The 20,882-nt window shown below is 41.7% G+C and overlaps 1 protein-coding gene across 7 annotated transcripts in view; it reads left to right on the top strand.

Moving 5' to 3' along the window:
• The window catches only part of atrx (ATRX chromatin remodeler), a 146,013-nt gene that overhangs the window by 13,258 nt on the left and 111,873 nt on the right, over nucleotides 1-20,882 (top strand). For 4 of the 7 annotated variants that reach the window (XM_069892819.1, XM_069892818.1, XM_069892820.1 and 1 more), the window contains exons 2-5: nucleotides 7,705-7,817; nucleotides 12,372-12,424; nucleotides 15,219-15,265; nucleotides 20,677-20,807. In XM_069892819.1, the coding sequence (XP_069748920.1) occupies nucleotides 7,705-7,817; nucleotides 12,372-12,424; nucleotides 15,219-15,265; nucleotides 20,677-20,807 (344 nt within the window). Of the gene's footprint in view, nucleotides 1-5,732; nucleotides 5,890-7,704; nucleotides 7,818-12,371; nucleotides 12,425-15,218; nucleotides 15,266-20,676; nucleotides 20,808-20,882 lie in introns of all 7 variants that reach the window. The other 3 variants (XM_069892822.1, XM_069892823.1, XM_069892824.1) reach the window with 1 other exon arrangement.

The raw sequence follows: 20,882 nt of genomic DNA, 5'->3' as shown, positions 1-20,882 counted from the left end.
CACGGTTGCAGCGGTTGCAAGGGAAAATTGGTGGGTTGGGGTTGGGTGTTGGGTTTTTCCTCCTTTGCCTTTTGTCAGTGAGGTGGGCTCTGCGGTCTTCTTCAAAGGAGGTTGCTGCTCGCCAAACTGTGAGGCGCCAAGATGCACGGTTTGAGGCGATATCAGCCCACTGGCGGTGGTCAATGTGGCAGGCACCAAGAGATTTCTTTAGGCAGTCCTTGTACCTTTTCTTTGGTGCACCTCTGTCACGGTGGCCAGTGGAGAGCTCGCCATATAACACGATCTTGGGAAGGCGATGGTCCTCCATTCTGGAGACGTGACCCACCCAGCGCAGCTGGATCTTCATCAGCGTGGACTCGATGCTGTCGACCTCTGCCATCTCGAGTACTTCGACGTTAGGGATGAAAGCGCTCCAATGGATGTTGAGGATGGAGCGGAGACAACGCTGGTGGAAGCGTTCTAGGAGCCGTAGGTGATGCCGGTAGAGGACCCATGATTCGGAGCCGAACAGGAGTGTGGGTATGACAATGGCTCTGTATACGTTTATCTTTGTGAGGTTTTTCAGTTGGTTGTTTTTCCAGACTCTTTTGTGTAGTCTTCCAAAGGCGCTATTTGCCTTGGTGAGTCTGTTGTCTATCTCATTGTCGATCCTTGCATCTGATGAAATGGTGCAGCCGAGATAGGTAAACTGGTTGACCGTTTTGAGTTTTGTGTGCCCGATGGAGATGTGGGGGGGCTGGTAGTCATGGTAGGGAGCTGGCTGATGGATCATGATTAAAAGCTAACTCAGGAGAAGGTGATGAAGTGATGGCTACTCTCTCATGATCCTTCTGCCCCCTCCCTCCGGTTCGTCCACCCCTCCCTGCCCCACTCCAGCCCCGCCCCCCCTTAGAATTTTCCCACAAAATGCGGAATGCTACTCTCACAATGCTGGGTGACAGCAGCATCATTGCACTCAAACCTGAAGTTCATGACATTCTATTTCTGGTCGGCTTCTTGGTATGTAAGTTGTTCGTAAATCGGGTGTTTTCAACCCAGGGACTGCCTGTATCCCTTTTTCACTTGATCCCTAATAAAGCTGACCACTTCTATCCAAGGATGCTGTCTGACCGAAATTACTCCGGCAATTCTGCTTAATCACGAAAGCATGAGAGCAGATGGGCCTTGTATTTAAAAAAAAACTGAAAAATAGAAGTTCTCTTCACCTGATTGAACTGGCTGGCACATTCTGTTCTCTCTGCCTAATAATGAAAATCTCCACCAAGTTCTGGCAAACATGGCCACTTATCATTCCTTAGAGGCAAATGTTGATGAAATTCATTATCCACTTTATTGTGGCTTTTCTAACTGATGAAAGCAGTTTCAAGATCACAACCCTACATATCCCCACAGTCTACTAGCACCAATAGCCCTCCTCTTCCTTCATGACTTAGTCTTGAGTACCCTCAGCAAGCATTTATTAAACAGTTATTCCCACAGCTGTCTGAAAAATTCTCAATCCATGGGCAGGACAAGTTGATCTTGTCAGCATTCTTTTTCTGGCCAACTTGCCCATCATTGAGGCTGTAATTGCACTCAGTTAGTTTGATTTGCTAGTTTGTCACTTGTATTCCCAGAGCAGATTCCCAAAATGTATATCCTAAACTCCGTCATGACAAGGTTGACACAGGAAATGTTACAAAGATATTCTTACACCGTAATAACTCTGCCAGCTCGTGGAAATCCACGATGATTGTACTACGAATCGTGAGTCCATTTGGTAGGAACTCTTGGAAGCCCAGCATAATCTGTGGAAGGAGTATGACTCGGTTCTAAACAAACTGCTCTGTCAAGTACCATCTGTGACAATCTGTAGCTCCCATGTTGGCCTTATTAGCCACGTAGAGCTAGAATAACCTCAGGGGGTTACCAAAGAAGAAGAAAACACAATTAACAATTCTTCAGCAAGTTTGTGTATTGCACTCGATCCCGGCTTCTGTTGGCTTTCTTATCTAATTTTAAATTTTTTATTTATTTTTCGCACTATGAACCATATTAACCAAAATACACACAAACATTTCCCTCTTGAATATACACAGTGTCATTTTCTCCCTTTTTCCCCCCTTCCCTTCCCTCCCTCCTTCCCACCCCTCTCCATACCCACTAAATGTTCAACATATACAATAAACCCATTAAACAATGTCATCACACAATGAAAATAAACAAGAAAATTGTGTCATCTACTTTTACACACTGGGTCGTCTTCTCATTCTATCATTTTGGGGGGTGGAGGTCTGCAATAGGCCCTCTCTGTTGTGTTCTATGTACGGTTCCCAAATTTGTTCAAATACTGTGACTTTATTTTTTAAATTGTATGTTTTTTCCAATGGATTACATTTATTCATTTCAATATATCATTGCTGTACTCTCAGGCTCTCTTCTGATTTCCAGGTTGACATTATATATTTTTTTGCGACAGCTAAGGCTATCCCAGATAATCTTTTTTGTGCTTCATCCAGTTTGAGGTCTAATTCTTTAGTTCTTATATTACTTAGAAGAAAGATCTCTGGATTTTTTGGTAAATTGTTTTTTGTGATTTTATTTAATACCTGATTTAGATCTTCCCAAAACTTTTCCACTTTCTCACATGCCCAAATTACATGTACTGTTGTCCAGCTCCCGTTTCCTTCTTACAGCGAAAACATCTATCTGATACTGTTGGGTCCCATTTATTTAACTTTTGGGGCGTGATATATAGCTTGTGTAACCAATTATATTGTATCATGCATAACCTCGTGTTAATTGTATTTCTAATAGTTCCGGAGCATAGCTTTTTCCATGTTTCATTTTTTATCTTTGTGTTTAGATCTTGTTCTCACTTTTGTTTGGGTTTATAGCTTATTTCCTCGTTCTCTTTCTCTTGCAGTTTGATGTACATGTTTGTTATAAATCTTTTAATTATCATTGTGTCTGTAATCACATATTCAAAACTGCTTCCTTCTGGTAACCTCAGCCTGCTTCCCAATTTGTCCTTCAAGTAGGTTTTCAGTTGATGGTATGCAAAAATTGTACCGTGAATTGTTCCATATTTGCACTTAATTTGTTCAAAAGATAATAATTTATTTCCCGAAAAACAATTTTTTATTCTTTTGATCCCTTTTCGCTCCCATTCTCTAAAGGAAAGGTTATCTATTGTGAAGGGGATTAGTTGATTTTGCGTCAATATTAATTTTCGTAGTTGATCATTTGTTTTTTTCCTTTCTACGTGAATCTTCTTCCAAATGTTGAGCAGATGGTGCAGTACTGGTGAATTCCCATGTTGCACCAGCTTTTCATCCCACTTATATAGTATATGTTCAGGTACCTTCTCCCCTATTTTCTCTCGCTCTAACCTGGTCCAATCTGGTTTTTCCCTTGTTTGATAAAAAATCTGATAGATATCTTAAGTGTGCTGCTCTATAATAATTCTTAAAATTTGGTAGCTGTAAGCCCCCTTGTTTGTACCATTCTGTTTATTTATCTAGTGCTATCCTTGGTTTCCCCCACTTTCCATAAGAATTTTCTTATTATTTTCTTTAACTCCCTGAAGAATTTCTCTGTTAGGTGAATTGGTAACGATTAAAATAGGTATTGTATCCTTGGGAAGATATTCATTTTAATGCAATTTACCCTTCCTATCAGTGTTGGTGGTAAATCTTTTCAATGTTCTAAGTCGTCTTGTAATTTCTTCATTAATGGCTGATGATCTAATTTGTATAGATGGCCTAGATTATTATCTAGTTGAATACCTAGGTATCGGATTGCTTGTGTTTGCCATTTAAATCATGATTCTTTCTTAAACTTTGTAAAATCCGCATTATTCATTGGCATCGCTTCACTTTTATTTCCGTTGATCTTGTTCCCTGATATTTCTCCATATTCCTTCAATTTCTTATGTAATTCTTTTATTGATAATTGTGGTTCTGTTAAGTATACTATGATGTCATCTGCAAATAGACTGATTTTATATTCCTTCTCTTTTATTTTATCCCTCTTATTTTCTGTTCTCATCAGTTCTGCCAGTGGTTCTATAGCTAACGCGAACAGTGAGGGAGATAGTGGACATCCCTGCCTAGTTTACCTGCTTAATTTAAATTAGTTCGATATTTATCCATTTACTATCACCTTTGCCAATGGTCCCTTATATAATGCTTTAATCCCATTAATATATTTCTCTGGTAGGTTGAACCTCTGTAGTACTTTGAATAAATCATTCCATTCTACCCTGTCAAAGGCTTTCTCTGCGTCTAAAGCAACCGCCACTGTTGGCGTCTTATTTCCTTGTACTGCATAGATTAAGTTAATGAACTTGCAGATATTGTCCGTTGTTCGTCTTTTCTTAATAAATCCAGTTTGATCTAGTTTTACTATTTTTGGTACACAGTCTTCCAATCTGTTTGCTAATAGTTTTGCTATTATCTTATAATCTGAATTAAGTAGAGATATTGGTCTATATGATGCTGGTGTTAGTGGATCTTTCTCCGTCTTTGGTATTACTGTAATGCTGTTTTACATGAATCTGGCTTGTTTTGTGTTTCTTCAGTCTGGTTCATTACTTCCAGGAGAGGAGGAATTAATAAGTCTTTAAATGTTTCATAGAATTCTATTGGGATCTTAATTAATTCTTCAAAACTTTCCTAACAAAGCCTCCTTAAATTATCTTGTTGCCAAAATCATGATCAGCAAAACCATGAGTGTAAATTGATAACTAGGGAATGGCGTGTTTTTTGACAGCATGTTAAAAGTAAAATAATCATGTAGTTAGGGATCCTCCTGGAAAGAGTGGTCACAGTATTATTGAATTTCTCATCACTGGATAGTTCAGTAAGGTCAATCTAAAACCAGTTTATTGTGACGAAACTAGGAAGACTGCAATTGGATAATGGAAGAGTTGGGCATTATAAACTGGGAATACATTCTATATGATGAGACAGTTGATCAGTGGAAAATCTGAAGTTTTTTTTTTACGGTACAGGGTACTGGTGAGGCCAAACCTGGAGTACTGCATACATACATGAGAAAAGATGTTCTGGCTTTGGAATTGATGTAGAGGAGAGTCACCTCATTTAATTTGTTTAAGATGCAGAATTTTGCAATGAAGGCAAATTTATGGTTATTGGGCAAAGGCAGGTAGATGTAGCTGAGATGTAGCTTGACTTGTGTTAATCTTTAAAGTTAAAATCTTATTAAAATTATAGTTAAGTAAGTTATAGTTAAAAATATTTCTTGAGGGAATTGTGGGCTGGGTGGGTCATACAGTCCATAGCACGTTTTCAGATACACTATTGCACTAGAGAGAGTTCATTTTCAGAGTTGAAATATTCAAGTGCTCAAGAAGAACAGCTGAAGGAGGCCATCTGTTTAAACAAAAACAGGTTTTTGCTTTTGGTCATCAGACTTTCCAGCATCTTAAACCACTCAAGTAGCTTGGAATAGAGATGAGGTTGGAGGTTGTTATGGATATGGCATGGTTTTGCAGAAATGAAACAAACCATGGTCACGTCATGTCACATGATGTCAGAGAACCATAAAATTAAAGCAGACATTTTGAAACTGGTTGGAAGAAACTACTTACTGTGAAAAGACCAGATTGAAACACTAGTTTCTGGAAAGAGAAGGAGATGTTGTTCTTTTTTGTATCTTCCTTATTAAAGGAGATGCACAACTTAAGTGGCTTTTAAATAACTAATATCACTTCTGTCTGCTCTTTTAAGAAAAGTGTGGCAGCCTCATTTGTGTCCAGAAGATGATCACTCCTGGGGGAAAAAACATTGGGAAGATCACAGTTCTGCAAACCTAACAAGATAGGGGGAAACTAGTGAGAAGAAAGACAGCTCATCAAGAGACTTGAGTTTAAAGAGAACTGAAGATGTAATGTTTAAAAGTGATCCATAATTACTTCTGAACTGCAATTTTCCACTGTTCGACTGTCTCACCATATAGCATGTGTTCCCAGAAGCAGTTTGAACTTTTAACACGCACATAATAATATTCGTGCATAGTGGAATTTAAATTAGAATTAAGTAGAGATAAGTAAGAAATGTTAAGCTGTTAATAGTTTAATAAAAACTATTATTTTGAGTTTACCATAGTCTGGTGAATTTTACATTGCTGTTCCCTTGTTGGTACTAATAAGGTTTGTTAGTTCGTAACAATGACCAGATCAGCCATATTCTTATTAAATGGTGTAGGAGGCTTGATGGGCCAAATGACATACTCCTGAACTTGTTTCTTTTTTTTTGAGAATAATGATGAGGTTGGCTGTTGTGAAATAAATTGTACAGTTTTTTTAAATTTTTTAAAATCTTTCCACCCTTTCCTTCTCTTTCTCCCTCCCTCCTTCCCTTCTCCCTCCCTCCCTCCTTCCCTTCTCCCTCCCTCCCTCCTTCCCTTCTCTCTCCCTCCCTCCTTCCCTTCTCTCCCCCTCCCTCCTTCCCTTCTCTCTCTCCCTCCCTCCCTTCTCTCTCTCCCTCCCTCCTTCCCTTCTTTCTCTCTCCCTCCCCCCTTCTCTCTCTTCCCTTCCCCCCTTCTCTCTCTCTTCCCTTCCCCCTTCTCTCTCTCTTCCCTGCCCCCCTTCTCTCTCTCTTCCCTGCCCCCCTTCTCTCTCTCTTCCCTTCCCCCCCCTTCTCTCTCTCTTCCCTTTCCCCCACCCCCCCCCCACCAGTCCCCATTGCTATCCCTCGCCACTTCTCACCGCTCCGACCGCCCGTCAACTCAAATTGTACAGTGTTGATGTAGCAAAAAGACTTAAAATCCTGGATCTTGGAAATTATAGAAATCCTCATAACACAATGTTTTTAACATCAAAATTTGAATCAATGTTATTTTCATCACTCCTTAATTGATGGTTAGCAACTATTAAATTTTGGTTCCTGGTGTCTGTGACATTTTAACCATTTTATTCTCGGAAGCTATTTTCACATGGTTTAATCCACTCTTTATTGCTGGTTTTAAGGTGATATTCTGCACATGTCTTCCATTGAGACCTTTGTACTGCCCCATTCTAGATGCAATTCAACCCAGTTTCTGGTCCTTGGGATTGTTAAAGTTGCTATATTATTGGAAGAATGTGAACAAATAGAGAATGATGATCAAGATCTTGCTAAATGTGACTCAGTGCATGTACAAACCATAGAGGTCTATATTTGTCTACTTCTAACTGTACTTTTGTGCAAAATTTGAATAATTTGGGTGTTTGTAATTTGTAAATACAGGTGCCTAACCTTTTATCTGGGATTGTCGGGACCGGACACCTGCTGTTGTTTGGAATCTTCTGGATTTTGGAATCATTTTGATTTTAACCTGCCCGAGGCGTGCTGCCGTTCGGCTCCCCCCACCTCGCCCACCCAAGGCACACTGCCGTCTCTCTCTTCTCTTTCCCTCCACCCCCACCACCTCCCTTGCTGCACCAGTGCCACAAGAAGGACTCCCTTCTCTGTTCCCCTGCACTAACGCTGATACAGCGCTTTCAGTTGCATGGGGGATAATGAGTAGTGGAGGTGTTGATTGAGGGTCATGTCAGGTCATGTTTGATGCCAAACTCCATCTTTGATGAGCAGACACCATCTACTGGAAAACGGTGCCAGTTTTTGAGGTTGCTGGTTTTTGAAATTCCAGATAAAATGTTAGGCACCTGTACAAATTGGATTACAAGCACATTTTAAAAGTAAAATCTTTTTTTCACAGTGAAAGCAAGCTGAATACATTAGTGCAGAAGCTTCACGAATATCTGGCTCAATCAACAGAACAAACTGAAGAAAACCTGTCCTCACCAGATCTGTGTGTAAATCAGTTTTCAGGTAAATAATTATTGAAATTAGTCAGCATGACTTTAATAGATAAGATAGCAGTTTATGAATGGTACAAAAATTGTGATTGATGGAAGTGTGGCAGAGAAGCTTTCATTTTCAGGAAAATGTAGTTTGTTTGATCAAGTGGCATAATAGTGGAAAATGGAATTTTATCCAAGGAAGCAAAAGTTATTTCAGGAGATGCAACAAAGCAAAGGAACATGCAGTAATTTGGAAGTTATTAAGAAGCATTGGACTAACACATGTTTAGAAAATGGCTTAAAGAGGACCTGAAAGGGAAGTTTGAACACAGAATGCTGGGTATATTGAAGAACTGCCAGAAGAAATTATAGACACGGGTATAATGACAGCGCTTAACAGATATTTGGATGGGATATGAAAGGTTCAGAGGGTCGTCAGCCAAGTTCAGGCAAATGGGGCTAGCTCGGGTACCTCGATTGACGAGATGAGTTAGGCTGGAGTACGTATTTTTGTGCTGCATAATCCATGTTTTTGTGTGTATGTGCGTGCGCAGTTTATGTACCCCTGAATGGTGGCAGGGCAATGTGGTTAAAAAGCCTTGTGGGATGTTTTCCTTTGTTTGTTGAGGTGCAGAACTTAAAAGCAGGGAAATTGTGCTAGAGTTATATAGTGCTACTTTGAATATTGATCACATGGGTCACTGCTGGATTGATGCGATTTTACTGTTGAAAATGCAGAGGAAATTTAGCCAAGAAGAAAGATTGTTCAAAGATAACTGGGCTGCATGATTGATATAGTGGTAATCACAACGCCATTACAGTGCCAGTGAACTGAGTTCGAATCTGGCGCTGTCTGAAAGGAATATGAACATTCTCCCGATATCTGCATGTGTTTTCTCTGGGTTCTCCGGTTTCCTTTCACATTTCAAAGTCAGTAGGTTAATTGGTCACTGTAGGCATGTTTGGGTGGTGTGGGTTCGTAGGTCGGAGGGGTCTATTATTACTGTAGGTCTAAATCTGGAAAAATGTTTATCGCACGTGCTCTCACTTCCTGCCTGGCTCACTCTTGCTGTCTCTCGCTGGCTGTCTGTCACTCTCTCGCACCCTTGCGGGCATTCTTTCTCTTGTGGGTGCTTTTTCCTCTCGCACTCACTTTCTTGCTGGCTAGCTCACTATCTCTTGCTGTCTCATTTGCGGGATATCCCTCTCTCACCCTCACTCTCTCTTGCGCCTGCTTGCTGTCTTGTGCTGTCTCTCTTGCGCTGTCTGCTGTGCTCTCTGATGTTCGCTCTCTTCCACACGCTCTCTATAATCTCTCAAGCTCTGGATAATTGCTATCGGCTATGGTCAGGCACTAAATAGCCTTAATGTTTTTTGGCCTGGGTCTCCTTATATTTTTCTGTATGTGGCCTATAACCAAAACACTTTGGCCATCCCCGACTAAGATAATTGAGGGTGGGGCAATAGATTTGATAAAGTTATTCTTTGCAGTCTGGTTGAAAAGATTGAGACTGCCAGGAGAGAGAAAGGGAATGAGATACTTGTGTGGCTATTCCCCTCAACAACAAGTATACTCCTTTGGACACTGGTAGGGGAGTGACCTACCTGGGTAAACTACAGCAGCCACTAAGTTCTGTGGCTCAGAAGGGAAGTGGGGAGAAGAGAATGAAAATTATGTGGGATTTATTCGTTAGGGGGACAGACAGGATATTCTTTGGAGGAGATTGAGACTTCAGGATTATGTATTTCCTCCCAGATGCCAGAGTGAGAGATGTCTTGGATAGATTCCACAGCATTCTTGAGAGGTGAACCCCTAGATGTCATGTACCCATTGATACAAATGATATATATGGGAAAAGATTGGCAGATATTCAATCTTCAAGACCTCCAAAATATGCCAGGCTTCTTGGGAGGAAAATAAAAAGTAATCACCCACTTTGCATTTTTAGGTAAAGAAGAGTGTTTCTGGTATTCACATCATAATGGATGTTGCTATTGCCTTCCCTCCCTGATGCACTGTTTTAATTATTCACTTTCTTTTGTGTCTAGTATGATTTTGGAATTTGGATTTGACCTATTGTGGGATTATTGATTTGCTTTTGTTTAAGATGACTGAAAATTAAAAGCTGGAATTAAGAAACTTTTTAGCAGGCCACTTCAGTAGACGGAGTGTTAATGTTTCATGTCAATGCCCTAGGTAAAAATTGGACAATTTTAAATAGCAGATGGAGAATGATTGTGAATTGTGTTGGGAATATCTTTTTTCAGGATCAGAATTTTTTGTCATGAACAAGTCATGAAATTTGGTGTTTTGTGGCAGCGTCATGGTGCAAATGTTCATATTATAACCATCTTGCAAAATTGCTATATTTTTTTAAAAGTGCACAAAAAAGAAGGCAGTGTCTTTGGTTCATTGATTATTTAGGAAACTGATTCAAGATTAAATTCAATTTATTGTCATAGTAATAAAACAGTGTCCTATTACATGAAATTCCCTTTTGCCTGCTGCAAGGCAGACAGATTTGCCACCAGCAGAAATTGCCTAGGTGTCTCATAGATTTCTTACAGTCAGAGAAAGAGAAGCAAAAGAGAGTCCCCCCAGAGTCACTGAGTGTCTAGATTAGCCTCCAGCACTTTCGCAGCCATCCAGTCCAAATCTGAGCTCCAGATGCAAATATGTCAGGAACCCTTCAGCATCCGGTCCTATACCTGGTACCCCTCCAGCCAGTCTTCAGCAATCTGCAGCCTGGCGTAAGTCTCACGACAGATGTGTCCCGCAGCCTGCAGCTTCTCTAGGTTCTTTGCATCAAGTTGCCAGCAGCTCACCTCCGAGCCCCCTCGGTGGTCTACTTCCATGATTGTCTTTTTAACTTCTTCCTCTTAGTCAGGGGTTGGTCTTCCAGTCTTCTGGTGCCCTTCTCCAGTCCTCTGCTTCCATGGAATTTGCAGCCAATTAATAGGCACCGCCATCTTAGGTGCAGACCCCAAGGTCGCAGGATCTCAAAATAAAACCAACATCAGCTCCCTCAGCGGGCCGGTCAAAACCTGTGCGGAGCCAAAGGCAGTAGACTGGGTGGCTGGACCCCACGGGAGCGCTGCATTCCCGCTCCCCGTGGGTATGCACCTGTGGCAGTACTGGCAACTACAGTGACTCCTTGTACCTTTTTCCCAATGGAGGCAGAGTGAAGAGGGTATGGCCTTAAGTGGTAGAGGTCTTTGAGGATAGAGGATGCTTTTTTAAGACACTGCCTCATATAGATGTTCTCAATGGAGTGAAGTCTGGTGCCTGTGATGTCGCAGGCCAAGTTAACAACCCTCTGGAGTTTATTCTTGTCCTGAGAGTTGGTGCCTCCATTCCAGGCAGTGATGCAGCCAACCAGAATCTTCTCCATGATACACCTGTAGAAGTTTACAAGTGTTTTCAGTGACATACCAAATCTCCTCAGACACCTTAAAGTATAGCCACTGACGAGCTGCCTTTGTGATTGCATCAACATGGCAGCTTCAGGACAGATCCTCTGAGATGTTGACACCCAGGAATTTGAAGTTCTTGACTCTCTCCATTACTGACCTCTCAGTAAGAACTGGGTCGTGTTCCCCTGACTTCCTTTTGCAGTCCACAATCATCTCCTTGGTTTTGCTGACAATTGAACGCAAGGTTGTTGTCATTGCACCATTCAACGAGCTGATCGATCTCCCTCCTATCCGCTTCCTCATTGCTGTTTGTTATTCCGCTGACAATTGCAGTGTCATTGGCAAACTCGTAGATAGCATTGGATAGTTTTTTTAAGATCAAGAGCTAGAGAATGAATGACATAGAATGAGGGAAGGTGGTAAAGATGAGTTGATTATAATTATTTTAATTATATAAATAAATTGCAGCCAATGTGACGAAATTTTAAAAATTGAGGGGGAAAAAAAACATCTGAAACACAGACATGGAAAATTTTGTCATCAGAATGGAAACCATGAAACCAGGGAATGGAATCCTAGTAGGAAATAGATTGAACTGATGTGTCAAAGTAGCTGTGGTGCTTGTAGGCTCAATATTAATTTTGGTCAATAACATCCTTTCAAATGTGTATAGTAAAGTTGAATAAGGGTAGAGTTAAAAATGGAGTATGTAAAAGTGAGAGCTGGTTATAAATTGGGAGCAAAGTTTGAACCTCACCCCAATACACTTCTTCTGTTTCGAAGACTTGTGTCAAATTGCACACAGAGGCTTAAAGACTATTTCTTCCCTGCAGCCATCGGGCTCCTGAATGAACTCACAACAGTTTATGCTGCTATTGTTTTGTACTAAATGATTTTTTTTCATTGTAACTTGTTTTTCTGTAATTGTGCTCTTCCCTTTTACTTATGAATTTTAGAGTTGACCTGTTAGACTCTGCAGAAAAACCCTTTGCAATGTGCCAGGTATAATTTGCCAATTATACTTGCCAATTTGCTTAATACAAAATGCAAGTTTAAACAAATTAAGCTTTTGTATGCTTTAACCAGAGTTAACTAGCATTTCCTAGAGTTCAGGAAAGCACTTTTTAATTTTTTATTGATTGAATGTGCATGACTTTTTCTTTTTCAGGTAAAGGAAACTCAGCTCTTATTTCTATTTCAACACATATGGAGCATAAAGAGGTTTGTTCCAGTTTTAATTTCAAAGAAATGCGTGCTTCTTGTTGAGTACTGTATTTAAGTTGCAATTTAAATATGTTCCTTGTTTGAAATAATTTTTATATTTGTGCAGTTTATATAAATTGTTTTGATTGTTTGATTCCTATGTTCAAAAGAATGTCCAGGAAAATATTTAGTATGTTACATTTTCCTCATTCTGTAAATTTCAATTAAGTGTTCATTCATCCATTGTTTTCAGTGCTCTAAAGTTTTTTTTCAGAACTTCTTGAGTTGTGCTATCAGTGAATGTATTTGTGAAACTTGTGCGCTTTATAGAGTTCCTTCCACTCTGGTCATTATTTGATATGTACATTTTTTTTTTACTCGATGCTGATACTTGGCTCTTTCAGATGGCCAGAATACCCCAATGTAAAGCTGCATATTCTACCCCTATGCAACTTTCGGGGTACCCACCTGAAAGAGCAGGAGGTGCCTCCAAGGTGCACTCTCACCCTCCTCTGGGAGGGATAATCGATGGAGCACTGAAGTCCCCCTAGGCACCTGAATGCAGTCACCTGAAAGCGGCTGCTAAGGGGCGGGCTGATGACACTATCAACCGGCAACCCAACTCCCTGTTGCCTGACGCCGCCCCCCCCCCACCCCCCCCCCCCCCCACCACACAACCTGACTGCACCACTGCCCCGACGTACCGCTGACCTCCCCTCCCCAGTAAGGCAGGGTCTGTCAGGCAGCGAGGTGGTGGGGGGGGGGCCGTTGGGGGAGTGGCTGGTGCAGGTTGTCACAGCCCGGCTGGCAGCTCTCTGAGGTTCAAAATGCGGCATAGTAATGGGGGTCTTCCCTACCTGTAAGCCCCCATGCAGCTGGAACTGTGTGGGAAACACCTAGCGGTCCCACCTGTGTGGGGGATTATGGATAGGGAAGACGGCCATTGCTATGCCACATATTTATGATGGGTTGCACCAGTCGTCCTTCCTCTTTCAGATGCGGAGGCGCTACAAAGCGCCTCTGGAAAAACAGACCCTTTCGGGTGGACAGCGCAGCGCTTTCAGGGATGCCACCTGAATTATGATTCCAAAGCTCTGCATCCGCTTCTGCTGGTGCATTCTTGGCGGAGAATGCGCCTGAAAGTGGCTACTGTGAGTTGCACTCTGGGTGATTTTTTTTTCCTTTTTCCCATCTTTTCTTTCATGACCAAATTTGTCCATTTAAACCAAAACTTTTAAAACTTCCATTTTAAATGCAGGTTTTCGTTGATTTACCCACATTATTAACATTTTCCAGCTTTTGGGTTTTTTTTGTATCTTGACAGCAGTGTTTTTTGATGAGAAGCTCTGTGGAATGGAGAGAAAATGAACCTACTTTAAATAGGAGAAAAATGTGAACCACTTGGATTAATTTTATATTTGTTTTTGGAAATATGAAGATTTAAAAACAGAATGTAGGTGTCAATAAACGGAATCCTCCCACATTTTAAATTACGATTAATTTTTGATGATCGGGTCCGTTTTCCTTTCATATATCCCTTGTTTGTCGATCATAAACTCAACTGGATAGGCTGTTTCAGTGGGTTGTAGTTGAAACAGGTGTTCTTAGTGAAAGGATAACACCTAGAAAAGAAAGTGCAAGTTTTAGAAGTGACATGCAAATTTAATGAACTCTCTTCCAATTCTTTATTCAGTGCATTCTGGTTTTGGTGTATGAATGGAAATAAAATGTGAAATATTCCCAGCCAGGGAATAATAATTTTATTCATTCCTCAGTCTTCACTCAAGGCGATGGGTTCCTCTCGGAAGAATGGAGTCAGATCATGCGATTTTTAAATAAATAAATAAATAGATAGATAGATAGATAGATAGATAGATAATAGTGAGCCAAATATAGAAAATGTACAAGGTGTGATTTTGGGGAATGGATTGTAACTGCCGATAGTTTTGTCAATGGTTGTAAATAAATTGTAAACACTGCAGATTTCCCAAAGTACGGAATTTATTTGAAGCCAGAATTCGCTGTCATTATTTTAATGGATGAGGGACTATTGCGGTATTAGTAGAAGATTTTTGGGAGTGGGGAACATCTGTGATCTTTCTAAATAGTAATTGCCTCAGGAGTCTTAACTGATTTAATAACTTCTTTACTTTCTAAATTTGATGGATGTTGTGAAAAGGATTACTCACATTATCAGCTTCTTGAATGAACATGACAGTATTGAAATTATGTTGCCTTTGATCTGTATCACTTGCTGTACTATGTTTGGGATGTCCAGCTGGAATCGTTCCAAGATACTTTTTCACTGCATTGTGGTTTGTGTGACAATAAACTTGAACAATAATGAACTTTCTTCCAATATCTTAGACCCCCATGTTCAAAATTCTGTACAGAATTCCTAGAGTCATTTATCAGGGAGCATTTTAGATCTTTTATGATGGACTATTCTTGTCTTCAATATTTTGCTTAGAATTCAACATTCACTTTGTCTTATTTTCTTCAATGTTATTCTAAAAGATAATTATTCATAATTGCTTTCAAGATGTGAACATAACTTTTGTTTATAAATATGAATAACACTAATTTTTAGCTTATTAAAATTCATCTCAATTCACTTTAGTTTCTTTGTTATTTGTAACCATATAACAATTACAGCACAGAATCAGGCCAGATTGGCCCTTCTCGTCAATGCCAAATTCCTTCTCTCACCTAGTCCCATTGACCTGCACCCAGCCCATAACCTTCTATACATTTCTCATCCATATACCTATCCAACATTTGTAAGACTAAATTTATTTGTCTTTATTTAAAGGTCTCCAGTCAAAAATCAAAGTCTTTGGGATCATCCCGTTCCAGAAGGTTAGTATTTTAAGTTAATTATTTAAATTAGTTCTGTGCCAAGGTGGATGTCACAATAAATCTCTTCTATTCAATGTAGAAACACCAATCCAACTTTGAATTTTGCCATCCCCTCAAATAAAACAGACTCCCAGAGCCTCATGGGCCTCCTAAGTTATTGGCAGTAGAGCATACCCCATCTTACCATGCTCTTTGAACCACCCTATAGGGTCTCCCATAAGAAAGCCACATTCCTATGGGGACCAGAACAACAGGCTGCTTTTGAAACAACAAAGCAAGCTGTTGAACAACCACTGCCGCTTGCCCCCTGCCAAGCAGGTGTTCCTTTTAAATTACTGATGTCAGCCAGTAAGGCAGGTGCTGAATGGAATCTCTGGCAGAAGATCCAAGTCCTGCGAGTCTTCTGGACAAAATCTCCACCTGGTGCCGCCACTCGCTACAACCCATTTGGTACCGGGACAACGGCCAACATGTTCCTCAGGGTTGCCCTATGATTTTGGAAGCACCTGTACAGAGACACCGAACTGACGACTGACCAATAGGACAGTTTGTCACGTATTATGCAAAAAAAGTCTCAGTAAGAGATCAGCAGTTGTTATGGAAGCTATCACTGGATATTCTATCTTACCAAACCTTTATTTTTTTAAAATGGCATGCTTAGCTGTGGTTTTTACTATGCATAATGTCTCTAAGCATACTCAGAGAAACTGAAATTTATAGATACAGAATCACAGTGTGTGGATGCAAAGCTACAGTTTGTGAGTTGACAAGTCAATGATCAGACCATGGTTGGAAACATTGTATTTATTTTGTTTCACAATGACAGCATCATCCCAGAAACTCCCATTAACAGAAATACACTCATGGGGTGGGGGCTATGGGAACCTTTATTTAAAAACATTAAATTGGCTAACTTTCAGTCCTGACTCCTCCTGGCTATCGTTACAGGGATCCAACACAGGCACTTGGGGCACCCGTTGAAAGAGAATTTGAGCGGGAATGGCATCCTGGTTTCAAACGTCAGCCCAGAAAAGCAGGCACCCCGGTATACCCTGGATGTATAGCTGCTGGCCTGTCCCCTGCCTCACCACGGGATAGCACGGTGACAGGCATCTGAGCTCTGCCTGGGAAGCGCCCAAGCATGAGGCCAAGGTGTGGGATGCACAAGCCAAGAGAGAGCTCTGGCACCTGATGGATGACCTTGCAGGGCCTGCTCACTGTCATTGGTGGTAAGGGTGTTCACATTTGCCAGCTAAGCTAGAGAAACCAGGCATACGTGTCAGTGACCAAACAAATTCCTTTTTCTACCCTCCCCTTTGACACTAGAGAGCAGCTCCCACAGCATCCAGGTCCATCGGTAAAACAACGACCCTGCTTGGTCAGGGGTGGGGGGGGGGGGGGGGTGTGGCTGATGAGGTGATGTCATTGAATTTAACTCAAATCCCTCCCTCTCGTATATCCACCCAGGAATCCTATCCTCAGTGCCTGCACTGGCTTTTTTGCCCCTGTTCCAGAACATTTCCCCACATCTGTGACCAGCCAAGACCCCTGAGATCCTGCTCGCAAGCATCAATTGTTGTGAGTGAGGAAACAGGTTTGGTAGGTCTCAAAGGCAAGGACTCTGAACACAGTTTTGATGTAGGGAACGATTTTATTTACATAATGGTAACTGATGCAGAGCACACACACATACACACACAATGAATGAACTGGTACATTGCCCCACATGCAGGCACTGCTCTGTGCTACAAGGGACACTAATTAAACACTCCCAACCCTTTTAACAGTGCACATCTTACCAACAGTTTCTCCTCCACCCTTCCGCAGGAATTTAACTATATGCCTTGTCCAGCATTTGGACGGCACTAGTGTATATATTGACCCACTTGATCAGTATTGTTTTTTAAACATGTTTTGACTTGTAACGTACATAGTTATTGATTGTCTCATGATTGACGAGTGGTGTGATCTCTGAAGGGTGGATTGTATTGGGAAGGATTGTGGCTGTCCTGTGAAAGCACTGCCCCCTACCTAGACGGAGGACACACCAGCTGCCAATCAAGGTTTGGTTCTGTCCCACCCATTAGTGCAAGTCTTGCTGTTGGAACCATGTAAATTACCTGCACTGCACACTCCAGCTGCCTGTACTTGGCCTTGGGCCATTGGCTGTTGTAATTAGATTAACCCTCCTGCCACTGAGCTATTGGCCCCCAGTAAATGATGTGGGCTTGTCCCTCCAGCACTATAAAGGTGCCATGTGCCATTGTTCTCTCTTTGCCAGCTTGGGACCACCCTGCTTCACTCCAGGCCTAGAACTGTGGAAAGGGTGCTGGAGAAACTTGGTAAGATCTGCACTGTTAAAAGGGTTGGGAGCATTAGTATCCCTTGTAGTCTGAGTCAAGGGGTGGTGGGGCAATGTAGTGATTTTTTTCCCTGATCATTGTATGTACAGTGTGTGTTTGTGTGTGTGTGTGTGTGCTCTGCATCAGTTACCATTGTTACCATTTTCCCACACTTGCCTTCTGTAAATAAAATCCTTCCCTACATCAAAAACTGTGTTCAGAGTCCTTGCCTTTGAGACCTACTCACATCAGTTATAGACAACAGCACATTCCTCCCAGACACTTTGACAAGGATAGGCTGATGCCAAAGAAAACTGTCCCCCACATAGTCGTGGCTGAGGTGAGTACTGAAGAGCTACGCAGACCAACTGACAGAGGTTCTTGTGGATATCTTCCACACTTCACTGTAGTAGTCTTATCGCCCCTGTTTTCAAGATGGCAACCATCATCTTGGTACCAGAGGGTGATGGTAACAGTCCTCAATGACTATTGCTCTGTGCCACTCCCCTCCACTGTAACGAAATGCATCGAGTGTCTGATAACGGATCTCATGAAAGTGCACCTCTCCACTGATGATGCTATTGCCTTGTCCCTCCACTACTTCTTGACCACCATCTGTTGGGGTCAGTAGCAAAACATTGAGGATTCATGGTGGGCTCAGGTGCACCTCAGGGCTGTGTGCTCAGCCTGCTCCTGTTCATGCTACTAACCCACAACTGCATTGATGGATCCAGCCCAACCAGTCACCATTTGCAGATGACACAACAGTAGTTGGCCTCATCAGCAACAACGATGAGTCGCACTATAGAGAAGAGGCAGAAAATCTTGTGAAATGTGAGAATAATAAGCTGAATCTCAATGTGGACAAGACAAAGGAGTTGATTATGGACTTCAGGAGGACCAGGGATGACCACCCTTCACTACACATTAATAACTTGGTAGTGGACAGCACCAATTTCCTTGGAGTCCATTTAAGAAGTGACTATCCTGGACACAACATCTCATTACTTGTCAGGAAGGAGCAGCAACAACTGCACTTCTTGAGAAGACTGAGGCTGGCAAGGCTATTGGCCACCAACCTGTCAGTTTTCTACAGGACCTCTTATCAAGAGTGTCCTGGGAGACTGCATCACAGTGTGCTATGGCTGCTAAATAACATTAGATTGGAGGGTAATCCACAGGATCATGAGTGGCAGAGAGAGTCACTGGAGTCTCGCTTCCCTCCCATCAACGTGATCTGCCAGGATTGTTATACAATTAATGAACTGTTCATACAAACTCTCCGAGACTCTACTATTTATACAGTATTTATTTATTTGTATATATGTATTTGTGTACTGTTCATATCTATTGTTTGTATGTGTTATGTCTGAATGTGTGTTTGCATGTTTTTGTACTGAGGTCCAGAGAACTGGTTTCATCATGTTGTACTTGTAAGTGAGGATTTCAGAGGATCCAATTTCTGATAATCGAAGTTGTACCGTTTCACAAGAAAGGATGATTAATGATGGCTTTACAGGCAAGATCCCTCAACTCTTCCTTCAGTATATCATGACTACATCAGGGCTCCCCCATGCACCCATAATGAGCTTGTCAACTTCATCCACTTTATGGCCCACTTCCACCCTGATCTTAAATTCAACTGGTCCATCTCTGACAACACTCTCCCCTTCCTGAATTTCTGTCTCCATCTTGGGAGACAAGCTTTCTACCGACATACATTACAAACCCACTAACTCCCACAACTGTCTTGACTACACTTCCTCACACTCTGTCCCCTGCAAGGCTTCTATCCCCTTCTCTCAATTGCTCCATCTCTGCTGTATCTATTCCGAGATGAGGCGTTCCAGTGCAGATCTTCCAAAATGTCTGTCTGCCTTCCACACGTGGCTTCCCCTCCATCATCATCAACTCGGCCTTCACCTGCATTTCCTCCATTTCCTGCTCATCTGCACTGGCCCCCTCTGTCCCCAGATGCAACAAACATAGACTCCCCCTTATCCCCAGCTACTACCTCATCAACCTCCACATCCAACACATTATCCTTTGGAATTTCTAGCACTTACAACAGAATCCCACCACCAGACACATCTGCCTTCCATAGGGACCATTCCTTCCATGACTCCCTCATGCACTCATCCATCCCGTCTTCCTGACAGTGCCACACGCTCCCACACCTCCTCCCTCACCATGGTCCGCGGCCCCAAACAGACATTTCAAGTGAAGCAATACTTCACTTGTGTATCCACAGGATTGATTTACTGCATTTGGTTCTCCCTTTGTGGCCTTCTCTACATTGGAGAGACAGGGCACAGATTGGGAAATCACTTCACTGAGCACCTTCTCTCTGTCGGCACCAGTGACAGAAACCTCCAAGTAGCCAATCATTTCAATTCTGTGTCATACTCCACACTCGTATGTCTATCCATAGCCTTATGTACTATCCCACCAAGACCACCCTCAAATTAAAACAACACCTGATTTCCTGCCTGGGCACTCTAGCCAGAAGGCATTAACATTGACTTGGTTTCTACTAACCTGCTCTCCTCTTTCCCATTTTCCAGTTCTCCCTTCCTCCCTCCCTCCCTCCCTTCCTTTACCTAGCCAGTCTTCCCTCCTCAACTTGATTGCTGCTATCCCCCTCCCTCCCTTCTCCACCTATCATATCCTGCCTTTGCAACCACCCCTTCTTTCACCCCCCCCCCCCTGCGCTCTTTTTTTGTTTGGATGCCTGCTGACATTTTTCCATACCTTGAAGGGCTCAAGCCTGAAACGTCAGTATTGTATTTTTACCTTTGCTGTATAAAGGTCACTACTTGACCTGCAGAGTTTCTCCAGCATTGTGTTTTTACTCAGATGATTAATGATGTCAGATTTGGTGAAGAAAATAATTTGATACTTCTAACACTTTTAAGTTGGGTGGAAATGCTAGAAGTGCCATCTTATCTACTAATGAAAGTGGCAGTGCCAAAATGTCCAATTGTGAACATTCCAGTGCTACCATTTTTCTGATGGTCAAAAAAAAAAGATGAGCCTTGATCATGGTGTTTAATTATCTTTTAATTGTAGGAAACCCTCTTTTGTGACAAAGCACATTGTGTCAGATGATGAATCATCAAATGAAAATACTTCTGACTGTGAAAAACTGACTTCAAATCTTGAGGACACAGATGATTTGGACGTGAATTGTCTGCCTAAAGGTAGGTGAAACAATTATTTTAAATGTTTAGGAAATACTAAAAGCACAAATCTACACTTGTAACAATACAAAAGTG

The sequence above is a fragment of the Narcine bancroftii genome, chromosome 8 (genome assembly GCF_036971445.1).
Source record: "Narcine bancroftii isolate sNarBan1 chromosome 8, sNarBan1.hap1, whole genome shotgun sequence".
Taxonomy (NCBI): domain Eukaryota; kingdom Metazoa; phylum Chordata; class Chondrichthyes; order Torpediniformes; family Narcinidae; genus Narcine; species Narcine bancroftii.
Note: the sequence above shows the minus strand (reverse complement) of the source record. Positions and strands in the feature narration are given on the sequence as shown.